The 17,303-nt window shown below is 42.7% G+C and overlaps 1 protein-coding gene across 1 annotated transcript in view; it reads right to left on the reverse strand.

Moving 5' to 3' along the window:
* LOC139543424 (transmembrane protein 132D-like) overlaps nt 1-5,586 on the reverse strand; it is a 52,490-nt gene extending 46,904 nt beyond the window's left edge. The window contains exons 1-2 of the mRNA XM_071349531.1: nt 5,481-5,586; nt 972-1,881 (exon numbers count right to left, since the gene is read on the reverse strand). Coding sequence (XP_071205632.1) covers nt 972-1,881; nt 5,481-5,586 — 1,016 coding nt within the window. The remainder of the gene's footprint in view (nt 1-971; nt 1,882-5,480) is intronic.
* Between the last annotated feature and the right edge of the window lie 11,717 nt (nt 5,587-17,303).

Consider the following 17,303-nt stretch of genomic DNA (forward strand, 5'->3'; position numbering starts at 1 on the left):
ATATACACTGAACATCTTTTTAATAGGAAAAAACATTTGCTATGTGTTCTGAGAATGTTTTCACAATCCATACATAAATCCTATTTCTTAATTTTCTATTATTTATGGATTTATGTTCTGAGCCAGTGGCCAGCACATTATGGTAGCATGCGTCAAGGTAACAGAAAAGGCACAGGAAGACTTAGTGGTAAAAGTCATGATGCATTAGTACGACCACAACATACAGACCTAAACTTACATTAAGCAAATAGGATGTAAAATGGATCCATTAGTGAGTTAGAGTGTATCAGTGCATGCAGAATACGTTCAGCACGTTTAGACAACACTAAACTTTACAATACAATATATAGACAAAGTAAGGTCATATCAACAGCATTATGTGCAAACTTCACAGCTAATGTATCAGACGATCTGATTGTGACCTGGATATTCTAGCTATGGACTGACAGAGGCACACAGACAGACAGTATATCCAAGCAGTGATCTTACCTAGGGCTGTACAATTAATTGAATTCACATAGAAATTGCAATATTGACATGTGCAATATCCAAATCGCAAGAGATTCATATCGCATGCTATATTTTGACATTTTCATATCGCATGCAATATTTTCAAACGCTGCGTGTAACGTCAGTTTTTATAGTTTACTCCGTTTTTTTCTCCTCTTGTGGCTGCATCCCACACATACCAAGCCCCGTCCCATCACTCAAACCCTGCAGTTACCTCTCAATGTTAGATCGACTATAAGTTTGCATGTTGTTCTGTTCGGTCAATTGCAGTCAACAGATTGTTCCAAATAAGAACGATGCTGCTTTAACTTTTGCTTTTTAATATAAATCATTCTATTTCTATTATTTCAACTGTTCAACCATATGTTTTGATCTAAATCAAAAGTCAAATCGCAATTGCAATATTTGATCAAAAAAATCACAATTCAATTTTTTCCCATATCGTGCAGCCCTACTCTTACCTAAGAGTGAAGCTCTCCACAGCAGACACACTGGACAGGAACACATAGAAGGTGGCCATGTCGGTGGTCCTCAGTGGTTTGGAGGAGGTCTGGACCACCACGGCCCCCCCTAACCTCAGACGCAGGAACGTAGGGTTTCCAGGTGGTGTCTTTAAGATGTTGACACTCCCTACCCTCCTCATGGGTATACCAGATCCCACTGGGCCGCCCCTCCCCACCCCCACATGCTGCAGGCTGTCCTGGGGCACACACTGGCCTGTCCAGTCCAGTCGGCTCTGGAAGTAGATCTCCACGGGAATACCCTGCACCTCTCCCTGTCTATCCCTGCTGTCGGAGCTGGAGGAGCGGCTGGCGGGGCTGAACCAGGCCGGGTCGGGCTTCAACTGGGCAACACAGAACCCCCCTGGGGACAGCAGGCATGCCCCCCGCACCTCCTGCGTCTCACAGAAGGCATACGTCGTCACACAGTGTGCCCCCTCCTCCGTTCCCTTCCTCCCACCACTACCCACCTCCACCCCCTCCCCAGCTCTGCCCCCTCCAGCGTCACCTCCACTGGCCATACTGGGCATGTGAAAGAGGATCCTGATAATGGGGGCAGAGGAGAGGACCTGGCGGGCCAGGATGACAGGGAGGATCCTGCGACTGCCAAGGAGCAGCTCTGGGCCGATGGGTCTCTCCACAGACAGGGAGCCGAAGGTGACATTGACGGCCGGCTGCAGGAGGCCCGCCCCGGGGTTGGTAATGAGGAAGGCCTGCCTCTGGGCTTGCAGGCTGGAGTTCCCCAGCAGCTCCTGGCTGTACTCCCTCAACAGCAGGTAGTCTGCGTTGAGGATCTGGTAGCCAACTGAGGGGTAGACAGGGAAGGGAGCTTGGTTCTTGCTGTCCTTGGACAGCTCCTGGCAGTGCACACCTAGAGGATGAGATATGAAATACAGCTGTTAGCATAGAGCAAATAGAAAGCACATACGTAGCAAATGTATGTCTGTTGAAAGTATATAGTAGCATTATTATAGAATAGATTTTCTGAACATTTGGTTTAAAAATTTAATAATGGTGGATATAAAAAGCCATTCTAATGCACAGTAACCCGTGTTTATTCAGTGAATTCAGCGGAATTCTAGAATAGATTACCAAACTTTTCAGGGAAGGTTTGCTGAAAGCCAATATCTACACCAGTCACTTATCACACTGAAAGTCCTAGCTAGCCCACTGCCCTCCTGCCTCACTATACAGTCCATCATGACACAGCCACACATAACACACACACGCAGACCGACACAACACATACACACATACATACACATTCCACACACACACCTTTACACTCATCTTTTGCTGCTGCTACTCTGTTCTTTATTTACTCTTATTATTACCTATCCTGATGCCTAGTCACTTTACCCTGCCTTCATATACATATTTACCTAAAATACCTTGTACCTCTGCACATTGTACTGGTACTCCCTGTATATAGCTTAATTTATCTGTATTTTATTTGATTAAAATCTTCATTGTTGGGAAGGGCTCGTAAATGAGCATTTCACAGTAAAGTCTACACCAGTTGAGTTCGGTGCATGCGGAAAATACAAATCCAGCAAATCCAGCACAATCCCTTTCATTGTAAACATCAACAAGAACAGGTTTGCAGCTTTACAGCAGAGCACTACAATAACTAGGCAAAGTATGAAACAAATTTATCTAGGTAGTATTTTTCTGCCACAACTTCATTGGTCCGTCCGTATATGTTCAATCCTGTTGTAATATACAGGCTATTGTACCTTGTCTGAGATAGCCCTACATTGCACAGTGGTCTTCAGAAAACTACAGGGTAGCTACATTACATGGTAATTACAAAATACATGCTGTTGAAGAATAGAATGGCAACAGTTGTTAAAATACATAACATAACATGCAACAACTGTATAACATCTAACCTGGTGGACAATGTTGTGACAAATATATGCTCCAGCAGGAGTTGGACCCTTTAACGCTGTGGATGTACACAATACATATCCTGCTTTCAATAATGCACATACAGTATGAACGCCCATGGGATACACAGCCCTATTATACACTGAGTGTACAAAACATTAGGAACACTTTCTCTTTCCATGACATAGACTGACCAAGTGAATCCAGGTGAAAGCTATGATCCATTAGTGATGTCAAATCCACTTCAATCAGTGTAGATGAAGGGGAGAAGACAGGTTAAATAAGGACTTTTGAGCCTTAAGACAATTGAGACATGAATTGTGTACAGGTAATCTAAAACAAGCTTGGGAAGGGCTTAATTAACTTCTTATGGCTGCAATCCCGTTAACGGGATGATATGACAACAGCCAGTGAAAGTGCAGGGCGCCAAATTCAAAACAACAGAAATCTCATAATTAAAATTCCTCAAACATACATGTGTCTTATACCATTTTAAAGGTCATCTTGTTGTTAATCCCACCAAAGTGTCCGATTTCAAATATGCTTTTCAGCGAAAGCACCACAAACGATTATGTTAGGTCACCACCAAGCCACAGAATAAGCACAGCCATTTTTCCAGCCAAAGATAGCAGTCACAAAAAGCACAAATAGAGATCAAATTAATCACTAACCTTTGATGATCTTCATCAGATGACACTCATAGGACTTCATGTTACACAATACATGTATGTTTTGTTTGATAAAGTTCATATTTATATAAAAAAAATCTGAGTTTACATTGGCGTGTTACGTTCACTATTTCCAAAAACATCCAGTTATTTTGCATAGCCACATCTATTCAACAGAAATACTCATCATAAATGTAGATGATAATACAAGTTATACACATGGAATTATAGATATACCGCTCCTTAATGCAACCGCTGTGTCAGATTAAAAAAAAACTTTATGGAAAAAGCAAACCATGCAATAATCTGAGACGGCGCTCAGAACAAGTCAAATTAGCCGCCATGTTGGAGTCAACAGAAACCAGAAATTACATGATAAATATTCCCTTACCTTTGATGATCTTCATCAGAATGCACTCCCAGGAATCCCAGGTCCACAATAAATGCTTGATTTGTTCGATAATGTCCGTTATTTATGTCCAATTAGCTACTTTGGTTAGCGCGTTCACTAAAACGTGACGAAATGTCCAAAAGTTCCATAACAGTCAGTAGAAACATGTCAAACGATGTATTGAATCAATCTTTAGAATGTTGTTAACATAAATCTTGAAAAACGTTCCAACCGGAGAATTACATTGACTTCAGATGAGCGATGGAATGGAGCTCCCTCTTATGCATGGTCAAAGAATGGTCACCTCATGGCAGTGGTGACTAATTCTCCTCTCATTCGGCCCCACTTCACAGTAGAGTCATCAGACAAAGTTCTACAGACTGTTGATATATAGTGGAAGCCGTAGGAAGTGCAAACAAATTCATATCTCGCTGTAATTTCAATGGGATCTTGGTTGAAAATCCACCATCCTCAGAATTTCCACTTCCTGTTTGGATTTTTTCTCAGGTTTTTGCCTGCCATATGAGTTCTGTTATACTCACAGACATAATTCAAACAGTTTTAGAAACTTCAGAGTGTTTTCTATCCAAAAATAATAATAATATGCATATATTAGCAACTATGACTGAGGAGCAGGCCGTTTACTCTGGGCACCTCTGTGCACCTTAAATCCAAGCTACTCAATACTGCCCCCGCAGCCATAAGAACTTAATGTTGTACTCCCATCATCATCATCTGAATGTTGTCGCACCATCATCATCTGAATGTTGTCCCACCATCATCATCCTCATCTAAATGTTGTCCCTAATCATCATCATCATCTGAATGTTGTCCCACCATCATCATCATCACCTGAATGTTGACCCCCATGCCATCATCGTCTGAATGTTGTCCCCATCATCATCATCATCTGAATGTTGTCCCACCATCATCATCCTCATCTAAATGTTGTCCCTAATCATCATCATCATCTGAATGTTGTCCCACCATCATCATCATCACCTGAATGTTGACCCCCATGCCATCATCGTCTGAATGTTGTCCCCATCATCATCATCATCTGAATGTTGTCCAACCATCATCATCATCATCTGAATGTTGTCCCCCCATCATCATCATCTGAATGTTGTCCCACCATCATCATCATCACCAGAATGTTGTCCCCTATCATCATCATCTGAATGTTGTCCCCCCATCATCATCATCATCATCTGAATGTTGTCCCCCATCATCATCGTCAACAGAATGTTGCCCCCATGTCATCATCGTCTGAATGTTGTCCCGCCATCATCATCATTGTCTGAATGTTGTCCCCCATCATCATCATCTGAATGTTGTCCCCATCATCATCATCATCTGAATGTTGTCCCCAATCATCATCATTCTGAATGTTGTCCCACCATCATCATCATCATCTGAATGTTGCCCCCATGTCATCATCGTCTGAATGTTGTCCCCATCATCATCATCATCTGAATGTTGTCCCCCATCATCATCATCATCATCTGAATGTTGTCCCACCATCATCATCATCATCTGAATGTTGCCCCCATGTCATCATCGTCTGAATGTTGACCCCCATCATCATCATCATCATCTGAATGTTGTCCCCCATCTTCATCGACATCATTTGAATGTTGTCCACATCATTAGCATAATCTGAATGTTGTCCCACCATCATCATCATCATCTGAATGTTGTCCCCCATCATCATCATCATCTGAATGTTGTCCCCCCCCATCATCATCATCTGAATGTTGTCCTGCCATCATCATCATTGTCTGAATGTTGTCCCCCATCATCATCATCTGAATGTTGTCCCCAATCATCATCATCATCTGAATGTTCTCCCACCATCATCATCACCATCTGAATGTTGTCCCCATCATCATGATCATCTGAATGTTTTCCCCCATCATCATTATATATATGTTGTCCCCCATCATCATCATCTGATTGTTGTCCCCCCGTCATCATCATCTGAATGTTGTCCCCCCATCATCATCATCATCTGAATGTTGTCCCCCCATCATCATCATCATCTGAATGTTGTCCCCCATCATCATCATCATCTGAATGTTGTCCCCCCCCATCATCATCATCTGAATGTTGTCCTGCCATCATCATCATTGTCTGAATGTTGTCCCCCATCATCATCATCTGAATGTTGTCCCCAATCATCATCATCATCTGAATGTTCTCCCACCATCATCATCACCATCTGAATGTTGTCCCCATCATCATGATCATCTGAATGTTTTCCCCCATCATCATTATATATATGTTGTCCCCCATCATCATCATCTGATTGTTGTCCCCCCGTCATCATCATCTGAATGTTGTCCCCCCATCATCATCATCATCTGAATGTTGTCCCCCATCATCATCATCATCTGAATGTTGTCCCCCCATCATCATCATCATCTGAATGTTGTCCCCCATCATCATTGACATCATTTGAATGTTGTCCACATCATCATCATCTGAATGTTGTCCTCCCGTCATCATCATCATCTGAATGTTGTCCCCCATGTCAACATCATCTGAATGTTGTCTCCATCGTCGTCATCATCATCTGAATGTTGTCCAACCACCATCATCATCATCTGAATGGAAGATTTGATACTGTCGATTATAAAGACGAATGTGAACAAATATGTGACAGCATCCCCAAATCCGTACCAGGTGGTGATACAGCCCGACAGGATGCTCTCCATTGTGCATCTGTAAAAGTTTGTGAGTGTTTTAGGTGACAAGCTAAATTTTTTAGCTGCGTGCTGTCTGTGTGGGTGGACCATTTCAGTTTGTCTGTGATGTGTACGCCGAGGAATTTAAAACTTTCCACCTTCTCCACTACTGTCCCGTTGATGTGGATGGGGGGATGCTTCCTCTGCTGTTTCCTGAAGTCCACGATCATCTCCTTTGTTTTGTTGACGCTGAGTGAGAGGTTATTTTCCTGACACCACACTCCGAGGGCCCTCCACCCTGTAGGCCATCTCGTCATTGTTGGTGTCGTCTGCAAAGACTACCATTGTAGTGTCGTCTGCAAACTTGATGATTGAGTTGGAGGCGTGCACGGCCACGCAGTCATAGGTGAACAGGGAGTACAGGAGAGGGCTGAGAACGCACCCTTGTGGGGCCGCAGTGTTGAGGATCAGCGTGTTGGAGATGTTTCCTACCCTCACCACCTGGGGGGCGGCCCGTCAGAAAGTCCAGGACCCAGTTGCACAGGGCGGGGTCGAGACTAGGGTCTCGAGCTTAATAACGAGTTTGGAGGGTACTATGGTTTTAAATGCTGAGCTGTAGTCAATGAACAGCATCCTTACATAGGTATTCCTCTTGTCCAGATGGGATAGGATAGTGTGCGGTGTGATGGCGATTGGTCGTCTGTGGACCTATTGGGGCGGTAAGCAAATTGGAGTGGGTCTAGGGTATCAGGTAGAGTGGAGGTGATATGATCCTTGACTAGTCTCTCAAAGCACTTCATGATGACAGAAGTGAGTGCTACGGGGCGAAATGGTCTATGACTCTGTCATACAGTACATGCTTTTATTTTTTGTCGTCCTAGGCTACCTGGCTAAAATGCTTGCAGGCTAGCCTAACTGCCTTTCATGGGCAATGTTAGCTAGTTAATATTAGCCTTCTACATATAGTTACATATTGAACTTCCATCCTCTCAGTCCAATGGCCAGTACGGAGAATTAAGTAAAACCACAAGTCCAAATCCATATCTCCATCCATGGCTTATTTAGGAAAGGGACAATTTTAGCTAGCTAGAGGACAACAACATAACAAGATGCAACAATTCAAGTTGTTTCTATCAAATACTTATTTATCTGTGATAGGGGGGAAGCCAAATCCAAACTGGGTTCCCTTGACACTTTCTTTTGGTGTGCCAAGACCATTCACAGTTGAGCTAACTCAGCTTAGCTCAACGCTGATTGGCTATTATTTTATACATGTTTTTTTGGGGGGGAGGCCAAATGCTCTCTGGCTTCCCTTGTATTCAATGCTACGTGCGGAAACAATGTCATACTCTTTATGAAAATTATGAAAACACAGATAGACAAAAAATCAATTATTTTATGTTTAAAAAAAATTGTATTGGTCAATTTTATCTATCAAGTGTAGTTGGGGCAGCGGTCAGTTGTGAGTGAATGTATCAATGTCCTCTATGTTTTTAGTGTATGCAGTATGATGGACTGACTGGTTTAAATGTGTGTGATGTGAGAATGTATGTGATCCTTTAAATGTAAGGTGGCCATCCTGGATGGACAATAATGTTTTATTCTATTCTATTCTGTTTAATTATATTGTGTATGAATGCCATTCAGAGGCTGAATGGGCAAGAACAAATATTTAAGTGCCTATGAACAGGGTATGGTACAAGTTGCCAAGTGCACCGGTTTGTGTCAAGAACTGCAACACTGGCGGGTTTTTCACGCTCAGTTTCCTGTGTGCATAAAGAATGATCCACCACCCAAAGGACATCCAGCCAACATGACACAACTGTGGGAAGCATTGGAGTCAACATTGGCCAGCATCCCTGTGGAATGCTTTTGACACTTTATAGAATCCATGCCCCAACAAATTGAGGCTGTTCTGAGGGCAAAAGAGGGCAAAATTAGGAAGGTATTCCTAATGTTTTGTATACTCAGTGTATATCTCAATAGAAACCCTCCCACCTCTGCCATGCCAGAAGATACTGTAGCTATCTCTTCATGTATCTGAATAAACGAGCGACCAGCACTGTGAGGCTCTGTTGGATGACTGCCTGTCCGTACAAGAAACAATGTGTCAGAACTCTGGTATGCACTAGCAGCCGGCAGACACTTAACCTTTCTTTCGCTGACAGACCCAGCAGCTTCCTCTTCCTAAGCCTACACGGCCGCCATCGTTAAAGTGCAACGGCGGAAATTGAAGGTTGATCTGGACATGTCGTGCATCTTTGAAGTAATTTGTCAAAAGGCGTTCCACAAGTCAAGCCTCAAACACCTGAATGTGTTGTTCTGTTCTCAATGAGTTGGCTTTAGACAACAAGAACATAATGATACAGTTCCACAGGGAGGCCAAACACCCTCATGTACCACTGATCACACTGATCAGCCATGCAGAATATTAATGAGAAACCATTAGCATTTCGTTAGAAGGGAGTAAGCAATTGCTAGCCAATTAGTAATGGGGAAATGGAAGGGTAACGCTGCCCTTCATGGCTCAACCTATGTGACCTTCCTCTCACCTCTCACGGAGAGGGTCAATTAAAATCACATATTAATTTCCAAGGATAAACCGGGTTTGTGGAGGGTCAAAAGGTGAAATTGTGCACAAAGCAAATATTAATGCTTCTTGACTTTCTAATCTCTCTACAGGCTACACCTGCACAAGTAGAGGGCTGAGAAGGCACAGTCACTCACACACAGACACACACCAAACAGCAGTCTGAAATGGTTATCAACAGAAGACAGACAGCTTGGCCTCATCTTCTATAATGCAGGACAGGTTATCTCCAAACAAACACAGTGGCTGTTTCCTGACATCCAGCCTCTTTCTCTGGTGATGATTTCCACTCTAGCATCACATCATTTGGCCAAACTGCCCCCAAAACACACACATGTCTAATGAACAAATCATGTCTGCACCTGCACCACCCCATAATTGCTGGACTGCTGGGTGAAAGAGTGGTACTGTCCACACAAGGGGGTTCAAGCACATTGATTACAATCTGCTAAATTACTCAAATGTAAATGCTAAGGTTTTAGTGTAGGATCTTAATTTGGACCAGTTTGCTACAGCAGGAATAGAATCCTGCAACAACAGGAAATGTTCATTATTATGTGAATTATAATTAATGGACATTTTTGTAGCACCAGAATACTTTCGAGCAAACATAGGCCTATGGTATCTTAAAGCATTAACTAATTATAGCATTCATGCTCTTTTTGGGATCATCCCAAGCTGAAAAGCATGTTTTATTTTGTTTAGATATATTTTTTCATGTAGAATGTAAATAGGAAAGGGCATGTATTCAATAAATGAATGCCTCTAGTCTACATCAATGTATGGGCCTACTGTAATAAAATAAGATATTCCTTTAAATGTGTTTCCAACTGTCAAGCTGTGTTTTTTATCTGTTGATCAATTGGGAGAATCAAAATAAGTTAGAATGGACTAAATGAAAAAAGCATTGACCTCAAACCATTTCATTATCACCATCTATCACAGCAAAGTGGATCCTTACCTGTCAAAAGTTTGAAAATTAATACTGTGACAATTGGCAACATCCAAAAGAGAGGCAAATATAGCATCTTGGCAAGTTGGACAGTCCTGATTATCTACAGGAGCGCTCTAACAACGTACCAAGAGATCAGCGTCTGACTTTCTGCTCTCAATTGACACACATCTATGGTAATTAATTGTTTTTTAAAGTAAAGAGCTGTAATGAATATATATAACTCTATGTTAATAACAGATGCAACGGTAAATTCCTGTTCCAAATATTTACTGAAGTGTTGTTTAGGTCCACCAGTTTGGGTATCCACATTACGCTACTTTCTGCACCTTGCCTCCGTCAAATTTTTCTGCGTAAAATTCACTTTCGCTTGTGGATCGCCAAATTGTAGAACAAAGGTCCAAGTTGTGGTATTCTTTTACATTCACCGTTTATTGTGTACGCAACTAATAGCAAACGTCACTGAGTAGACTGCGGATATGTTATATCCTGTCCTGGACTGCATATAGAATGAGTAAAAATCAGGTTGAGCGCTGTGCCCATATTTCGTCAGATTAACGATTCTCGTGCGTAATCGCCGTGGAGGAAAGGGCTGCGAGGAAATTAAACGCACGAGAGGTCAATGGGCTCTAGTGATTTCTCCACGATTTATTAAAGGCTGTCCCATTTGGAATATGTTGCGCTACTAGTATATAGGCTACAATTCACAAAAGGCCTAGAAATACTTTGTAGGCCTACATGTCTATATATTTTATTTGACCTAATAACTATGCTATTTTTAGTCTATTGTTATTTTGTACTCTGTTTTTGTAGCCTATTAACAGTAGTGTAGTGGGAGCTATATAAAGGTAGACACCGTATACCCACTTTTTTTCAGAGAGCATTGCGTATACACTCTTAGAAAAAAGGGTTTCAAAAGGGTTCTTAGCAGATGGATAGACAGGGTTCTATCAATAACCATTTTCACCTGAAGACCCCTTTTTGGAAGATGAGGGTTCTTTGTAGAGCAAAGGGTTCTACCTAGAACATTTTTCATTCTAAGAACCGTTTTTGGAAGAAAGGGTTCTTTGATGATTATTTGGAAGGCAAGAAGCATTCTAAAGAGAACCGTTCTGAATCTGAATAAGATGTATTCTTTTCTCATTTTTTAAAAATAGTGCCTTGACCATTAGTGTTTACCTCAGTGTTTAAACTTAATCCTTTAACATTAAAAAAAGTTTGATGTGAGAATGTTTTAAACTGTACCTATATGAGAAAATTTGTACCCAGCAAATTGTGTTACCTAGTGTTGATTTTTCAGTGTAACTTTTCTGTGTAAAAAATAGGTAAATTAACACTCAGTGGTGTAAAAGAACCCAGGCCAGTGCTGGTGAATAGAGGTTAGTGTGATTGTGTCATCTTTACTCTATGAAGAGTAAAACCCTCACAACCACACCCATTATTATCATATTTCCCAGAATGCTCTATAGCAGGTTGATTTTAAATCCACTATGCCCTCAGACGAACCATCAAACAAGCAAAGCGTCAATACAGGATTAAGATTGTATCCTACTACACCGGCTCTGATGCTCGTCGGATGTGGCAGGGCTTGAAAACTTTTACGCACTACAAAGGGAAACCCAGACGTGAGCTGCCCAGTGTCGTGTCTTTGGCATCATTAAAGTGAAGACTGTTATTTTATGAAATCAATGAATGAAATCTTTCATTATTATTATGTGATTTAACTAATCATGTAAATGTAATTAACTAGGAAGTCAGGGCACAAAGTAAAATCTTCAGATTACAAAGTTATAATTTTCCTAATATAACTCTTCAGATATTTTTAATATCTGTTCAATTAGTCTTCTAATTAATGAATTATTCTTTACCTCACGTTAGTCTCATTCCAAACGTTGTAAATTGTTGGTTATCTGCATGAACCCAGCCTTTACTATGAATCATTCATACACCAATTGTCTTAATCATTTATTTACTAACTAACTAAATAATCACAGAAATGCATAAACACACAAACAGTAGATATGGTTACAAGGAAATGATAGGAGAGGTTCCCTAGTGGGCTAGGCCAATATGACGGCTTGGTGGACAAAGGGAAGTGGGTGTAGACTGAAAAGGTGGGAAAGAACAGAAGGAGTCACTACACAGTTGATAATTATATTCATTGAAATGCTAATCCTTTGCACATGAACGCTCACTCGTTCGGGAAAAATTGCAATCAATATATATTTATATATTTATATTTATATAGTGTCGTCGTGATCTCTGTTGGAATTGTCAGTCCTTCTGTTGGAGAGTTCATCCGAGTCTCTCTCTCTCTCTCTCTCTCTCTCTGCTTCCCTGAAGATCAAGTCTTTTGTGGTTAAAATGGATACTTCAGAGTACCATTCAGAAATGTTCTCATAGATAGATGTTTCGGTGGTTGTCGGTCTTCGCATCCCAGGTTGACATCATTTCTAGCTGCAGACTAGTAATTAGTATCTAAGATTTGCTCTTATTCTGTAGGGATCGATAGTTTCAGAGTTTAACCATTTCCAGCCGTGTAGCCAATGCTCCACGTGGTATGGTTAGGAATTCAATAACTATTCGCAATCACAGCTCACGCTGAGGGTTTGCTTAGTCTAAACTTAAACCTTTGCCCCCTCAGCTGACCGAGGTATGCGTGGTTTTATTCGTAACAGTAGAAAAGGGATGTTCCATGACGCCTGATCATGTATGTGCTCACGGGGGCGGGCCAATGACTTGGTTAAACTTTAAAGGGAATACAATTCTCTTTCATTAAAGGTTTAACATCAACATCATCTATTCACAAATAGTTTCATCTTTACTCATTAATTTTATACAAGAACTAGATGCAAACCCCATAATTGAGAAATGTACATATTCAGAGATATAGTTACAGTTGAAGTCAGAAGTTTACATACACCTTAGCCAAATACTTTAAAACTCAGTTTTTCACAATTCCTGACATTTAGTCATCGTAAAAATGCCCTTTATTAGGTCAGTTAGGATCACCACTTTATTTTAAGAATGTGAAATGTCAGAATAATAGTAGAGAGAATGATTTATTTCAGCTTTTATTTCTTTCAGCACATTCCCAGTGGGTCAGAAGTTTACATACACCCAGTTAGTATTCGGTAATACTGCCTTTAAACTGTTTAACTGGGTCAAATGTTTCAGGTAGCCTTCCACAAGCTTCCCACAAAAAGTTGGGTGAATTCTGGCCCATTCCTCCTGACAGAGCTGGTGTAATTGAGTCAGGTGTGTAGGCCTCCTTGCGCACACACGCTTTTTCAGTTCTGCCCACACATTTTCTATGGGATTGAGGTCAGGGCTTTGTGATGGCCACTCCAATACCTTGACTTTGTTGTCCTTAAGCCATTTTGCCACAACTTTGGAAGTCTGCTTCGGGTCATTGTCCATTTGGAAGACCTATTTGCGACCAAGCTTTAACATCCTGACTGATGTCTTGAGATGTTGCTTCAATATATCCACATCATTTCCCTCCTCATGATGCCATCTATTTTGTGAAGTGCACCAGTCCCTCCTGCAGCAAAGCACCTCCCGCAACATGATGCTGCCACCCCTGTTCTTCACGGTTGGGATGGTGTTCTTCGGCTTGCAAGCCTCCCCCTTTTTCCTCCAAACATAATGATGGTCATTATGGCCAAACAGTTATATTTTTGTTTCACCAGACCAGAGGACATTTCTCCAAAAACTACGATCTTTGTCCCCATGTGCAGTTGAAAACCGTAGTCTGGCTTTTTTATGGCGGTTTTGGAGTAGTGGCTTCTTCCTTGCTGAGCAGTCTTTCAGGTTATGTCGATATAGGATTTGTTTTACTGTGGATATAGATAGTTTTGTACTCGTTTCCTCCAGCATCTTCACAAGGTCCTTTGCTCTTGTTCTGGGATTGATTTGCACTTCTCGCACCAAAGTACGTTGTCCACTGACCATTCCCACCTTCTCACAAGTGGACCTTTTGTATCAAATCCTCATTTTGGGGATTTAGGAGTTTGCCATGTGAAATCCTTTATTCTCTCTATCTGTCTCTTTCTGCATGGCCAGGGGGAGAGAGTCTCCTCCAGGAATTTACGACCTGAGATAACATAACCTGGGTGTAAGAGAGAGAGAGAGAGGGGGATGCCACGATCTATATCCAGAAAGGGGCACGTCATGACACTAGTGACGCGAGCCTACCAGATGAGCCTATTGCCTTTTATGCTCGCTTCGAGGCAAGCAACACTGAAGCATGCACGAGAGCACCAGCTGTTCTGCATGACTGTGTGATAACGCTCTCGGTAGCCAATGTGAACAAAACCTTTAAACAGGGCAACATTCACAAAGCAGCTGGGCCAGACATATTACCAGGACGTGTACTCAAAGCATTCGCGGACCAGCTGTCAAGTGTCTTCACTGACATTTTCAACCTCTCCCTGACCGAGTTTGTAATACCTACATGTTTCAAGCAGACCACCATAGTCCCTGTGCCCAAGGAAGCAAAGGTAACCTGCCTAAATGATTACTACCCCGTGGCACTCACATCGGTAGCCATGAAGTGCTTTGAAAGGCTGGTCATGGCTCACAGCAACCTCCCGGACACCCTAGACCCACTCCAATTCGCATACCGCCCCAACAGATCCACAGGTGACACAATTTCAATCGCACTCCACACTGACCTTTCTCACCTGGACAAAAGGAACACCTATGTGAGAATGCTGTTCATTGACTACAGCTCAGCGTTCAACACCATAGTGCCCACGAAGCTCATCACTAAGCTAAGAACTCTGGGACTAAACACCTCCCTCTGCAACTGGATCCTGGACTTCCTGACGGGCCGCCCCCAGGTGGTAAGAGTAGGCAACAACACGTCTACCACGCTGATCCTTAACACTGGGGACCCTCCGGGGTGTGTACTTAGTCCCCTCCTGTATTCCCTGGTCACCCACGACTGCATGGCAAAACACGACTCCGACACCATCATTAAGTTTGCTGACGACACAACAGTGGTAGGCCTGATCACCGACAATGATGAGACGGCCTACAGGGAGGAGGTCAGGCACCTGACAGTGTGGATCCAGCACCAAAAACCTTTCACTCGATGTCAGTAAGACAAAGGAACTGATCGTGGACTAGAGGAAACGAAGGCTGTAGTGGAGACAGTCGAGAGCTTCACGTTCCTTGGTGTCCACATCACTAATGACCTTTCATGGTCCAAATACACCAACACAGTTGTGAAGAGGGCACGCCAATTTCGCATGGGCCCTCAGATCCTCAAAAAGTTCTACAGCTGCACCATTGAGAGCATCTTGACTGGCTGCATCACTGCTTGGTATGGCAACAGCTCTGAATCCGAACGCAAGATCTTACAGTGGGTAGTGTGGGCCGGACACCTAAAATTGTCAAAGACTCCAACCACACAAGTCATAGTCTATTCCCTCTGCTACCACATGGCAAACGGTACCGGAGAACCAAGTCTGGGACCAAAAGGCTCCTGAACAGCTTCTACCACAAAGCCATTAGACTGCTGAACAGTTTATTAAATGGCTACCCAAACTTCCTGCTTTTCACCAAATCCATTCCTATCGACATTTGACTCTCGGGTGCACGACATGAAGTACCAGTCAAAAGTGTGGACACACCTACACCAGGGTTTTTCTTTATTTTTACTATTTTCTACATTGTAGAATAATAGTGAAGACATCAACAATATGAAATAACACATATGGAATCATATAGTAATCAAAAAGGTATTAAACAAATCAAAATATATGTTCTTGTGGCAGACCAGGGGGTTTGGTCAAGACGTTTACACAGATCAGACACAGACAGAGTATGATTAGCTCGGTTTCAAGGGTGTTTATTAAATAATAAATCAAAAGAAAAGGATAGGTCTTCACCATGAGACCCTCTCCGGGATACCGTCTTCTGGGCTCCGGGTCTTGCTGTATCCTGTCGGGCACACAAACTCAAACGTCTTAGCTCGGGCACCGTCTCCAACTACACGGAGGGCACCGTCTCCAACTACACGGAGGGCACCGTCTCCAACTACACGGAGGGCACCGTCTCCAACTACACGGAAGTCACCTTACTTCCCCCAGTCCTCCTCTGTGTGCTGCCCTTCTGGCAGCTTTATGGGGCTTGTACAGCTGGTGAGCAATCAGCCCTTGATTACTCACCAACTCCCCAATCAGCCCCAATTAGTCCTGGGCGGAGCGCCCGTCGAGACCTGGCATGTTCAGCAGGTGGAGCCATCACCTCGTGATGTATACTCCGTCTGTCACCAGGCCTCGACGAGTCTCCCCCTGGTGGCTGACCTACTGTACGCCACAGTTATATTTGGAATCTAGCCACCCTTTGCCTTGATGACAGCTTTGCACACTCTTCGCATTCTCTCAACCAGCTTCATGGGGTAGTCACCTGGAATGCATTTCAATTAACAGGTCTGCCTTGTTAAAAGTTAATTTGTGGAATTTCTTTCCTTCTTAATGAGTTTGAGCCAATCAGTTGTGTTGTTACTTGGTAGGGGTAGTATACAGAAGATACATGCTTCACAGAGTTCAAGTAACAGACACATCTCAACAACAACTGTTCAGAGGAGACTGTGTGAATCCGGCCTTCATGGTTGAATTTCTGCAAAGAAACCACTACTAAAGGACACCAATAATAAGAAGAGACTTGTGGGGCCAAGAAACATGAGCAATGGACATTAGACTGGTGGAAATCTGTCTTTTGGTCTGATGAGTCCAGATTTGAGATTTTTGGTTCCAACCACAGTATCTTTGTGAGACGCAGAGCTGGTGAACGGATGATCTCCGCATGTGTGGGTCCCACCGTGAAGCATAGAGGAGACTGTGATGGTTTGGGGGTGCTTTGCTGGTGACACTGTTGGTGATTTATTTAGAATTCAAGGCACACTTAACCAGCATGGCTACCACAGCATTTTGCAGCGATACGCCATCCCATCTGGTTTGCGTTTAGTGGGACTATCATTTGTTTTTCAACAGGACAATGACCCAACACACCTCCAGGCTGTGTAAGGACTATTTGACCAAGAAGGAGAGTGATGGAGTGCTTTATCAGATGACCTGGCCTCCACAATCACCCGACCTCAACCC

This window comes from Salvelinus alpinus, chromosome 18 (genome assembly GCF_045679555.1).
Source record: "Salvelinus alpinus chromosome 18, SLU_Salpinus.1, whole genome shotgun sequence".
NCBI lineage: Eukaryota > Metazoa > Chordata > Actinopteri > Salmoniformes > Salmonidae > Salvelinus > Salvelinus alpinus.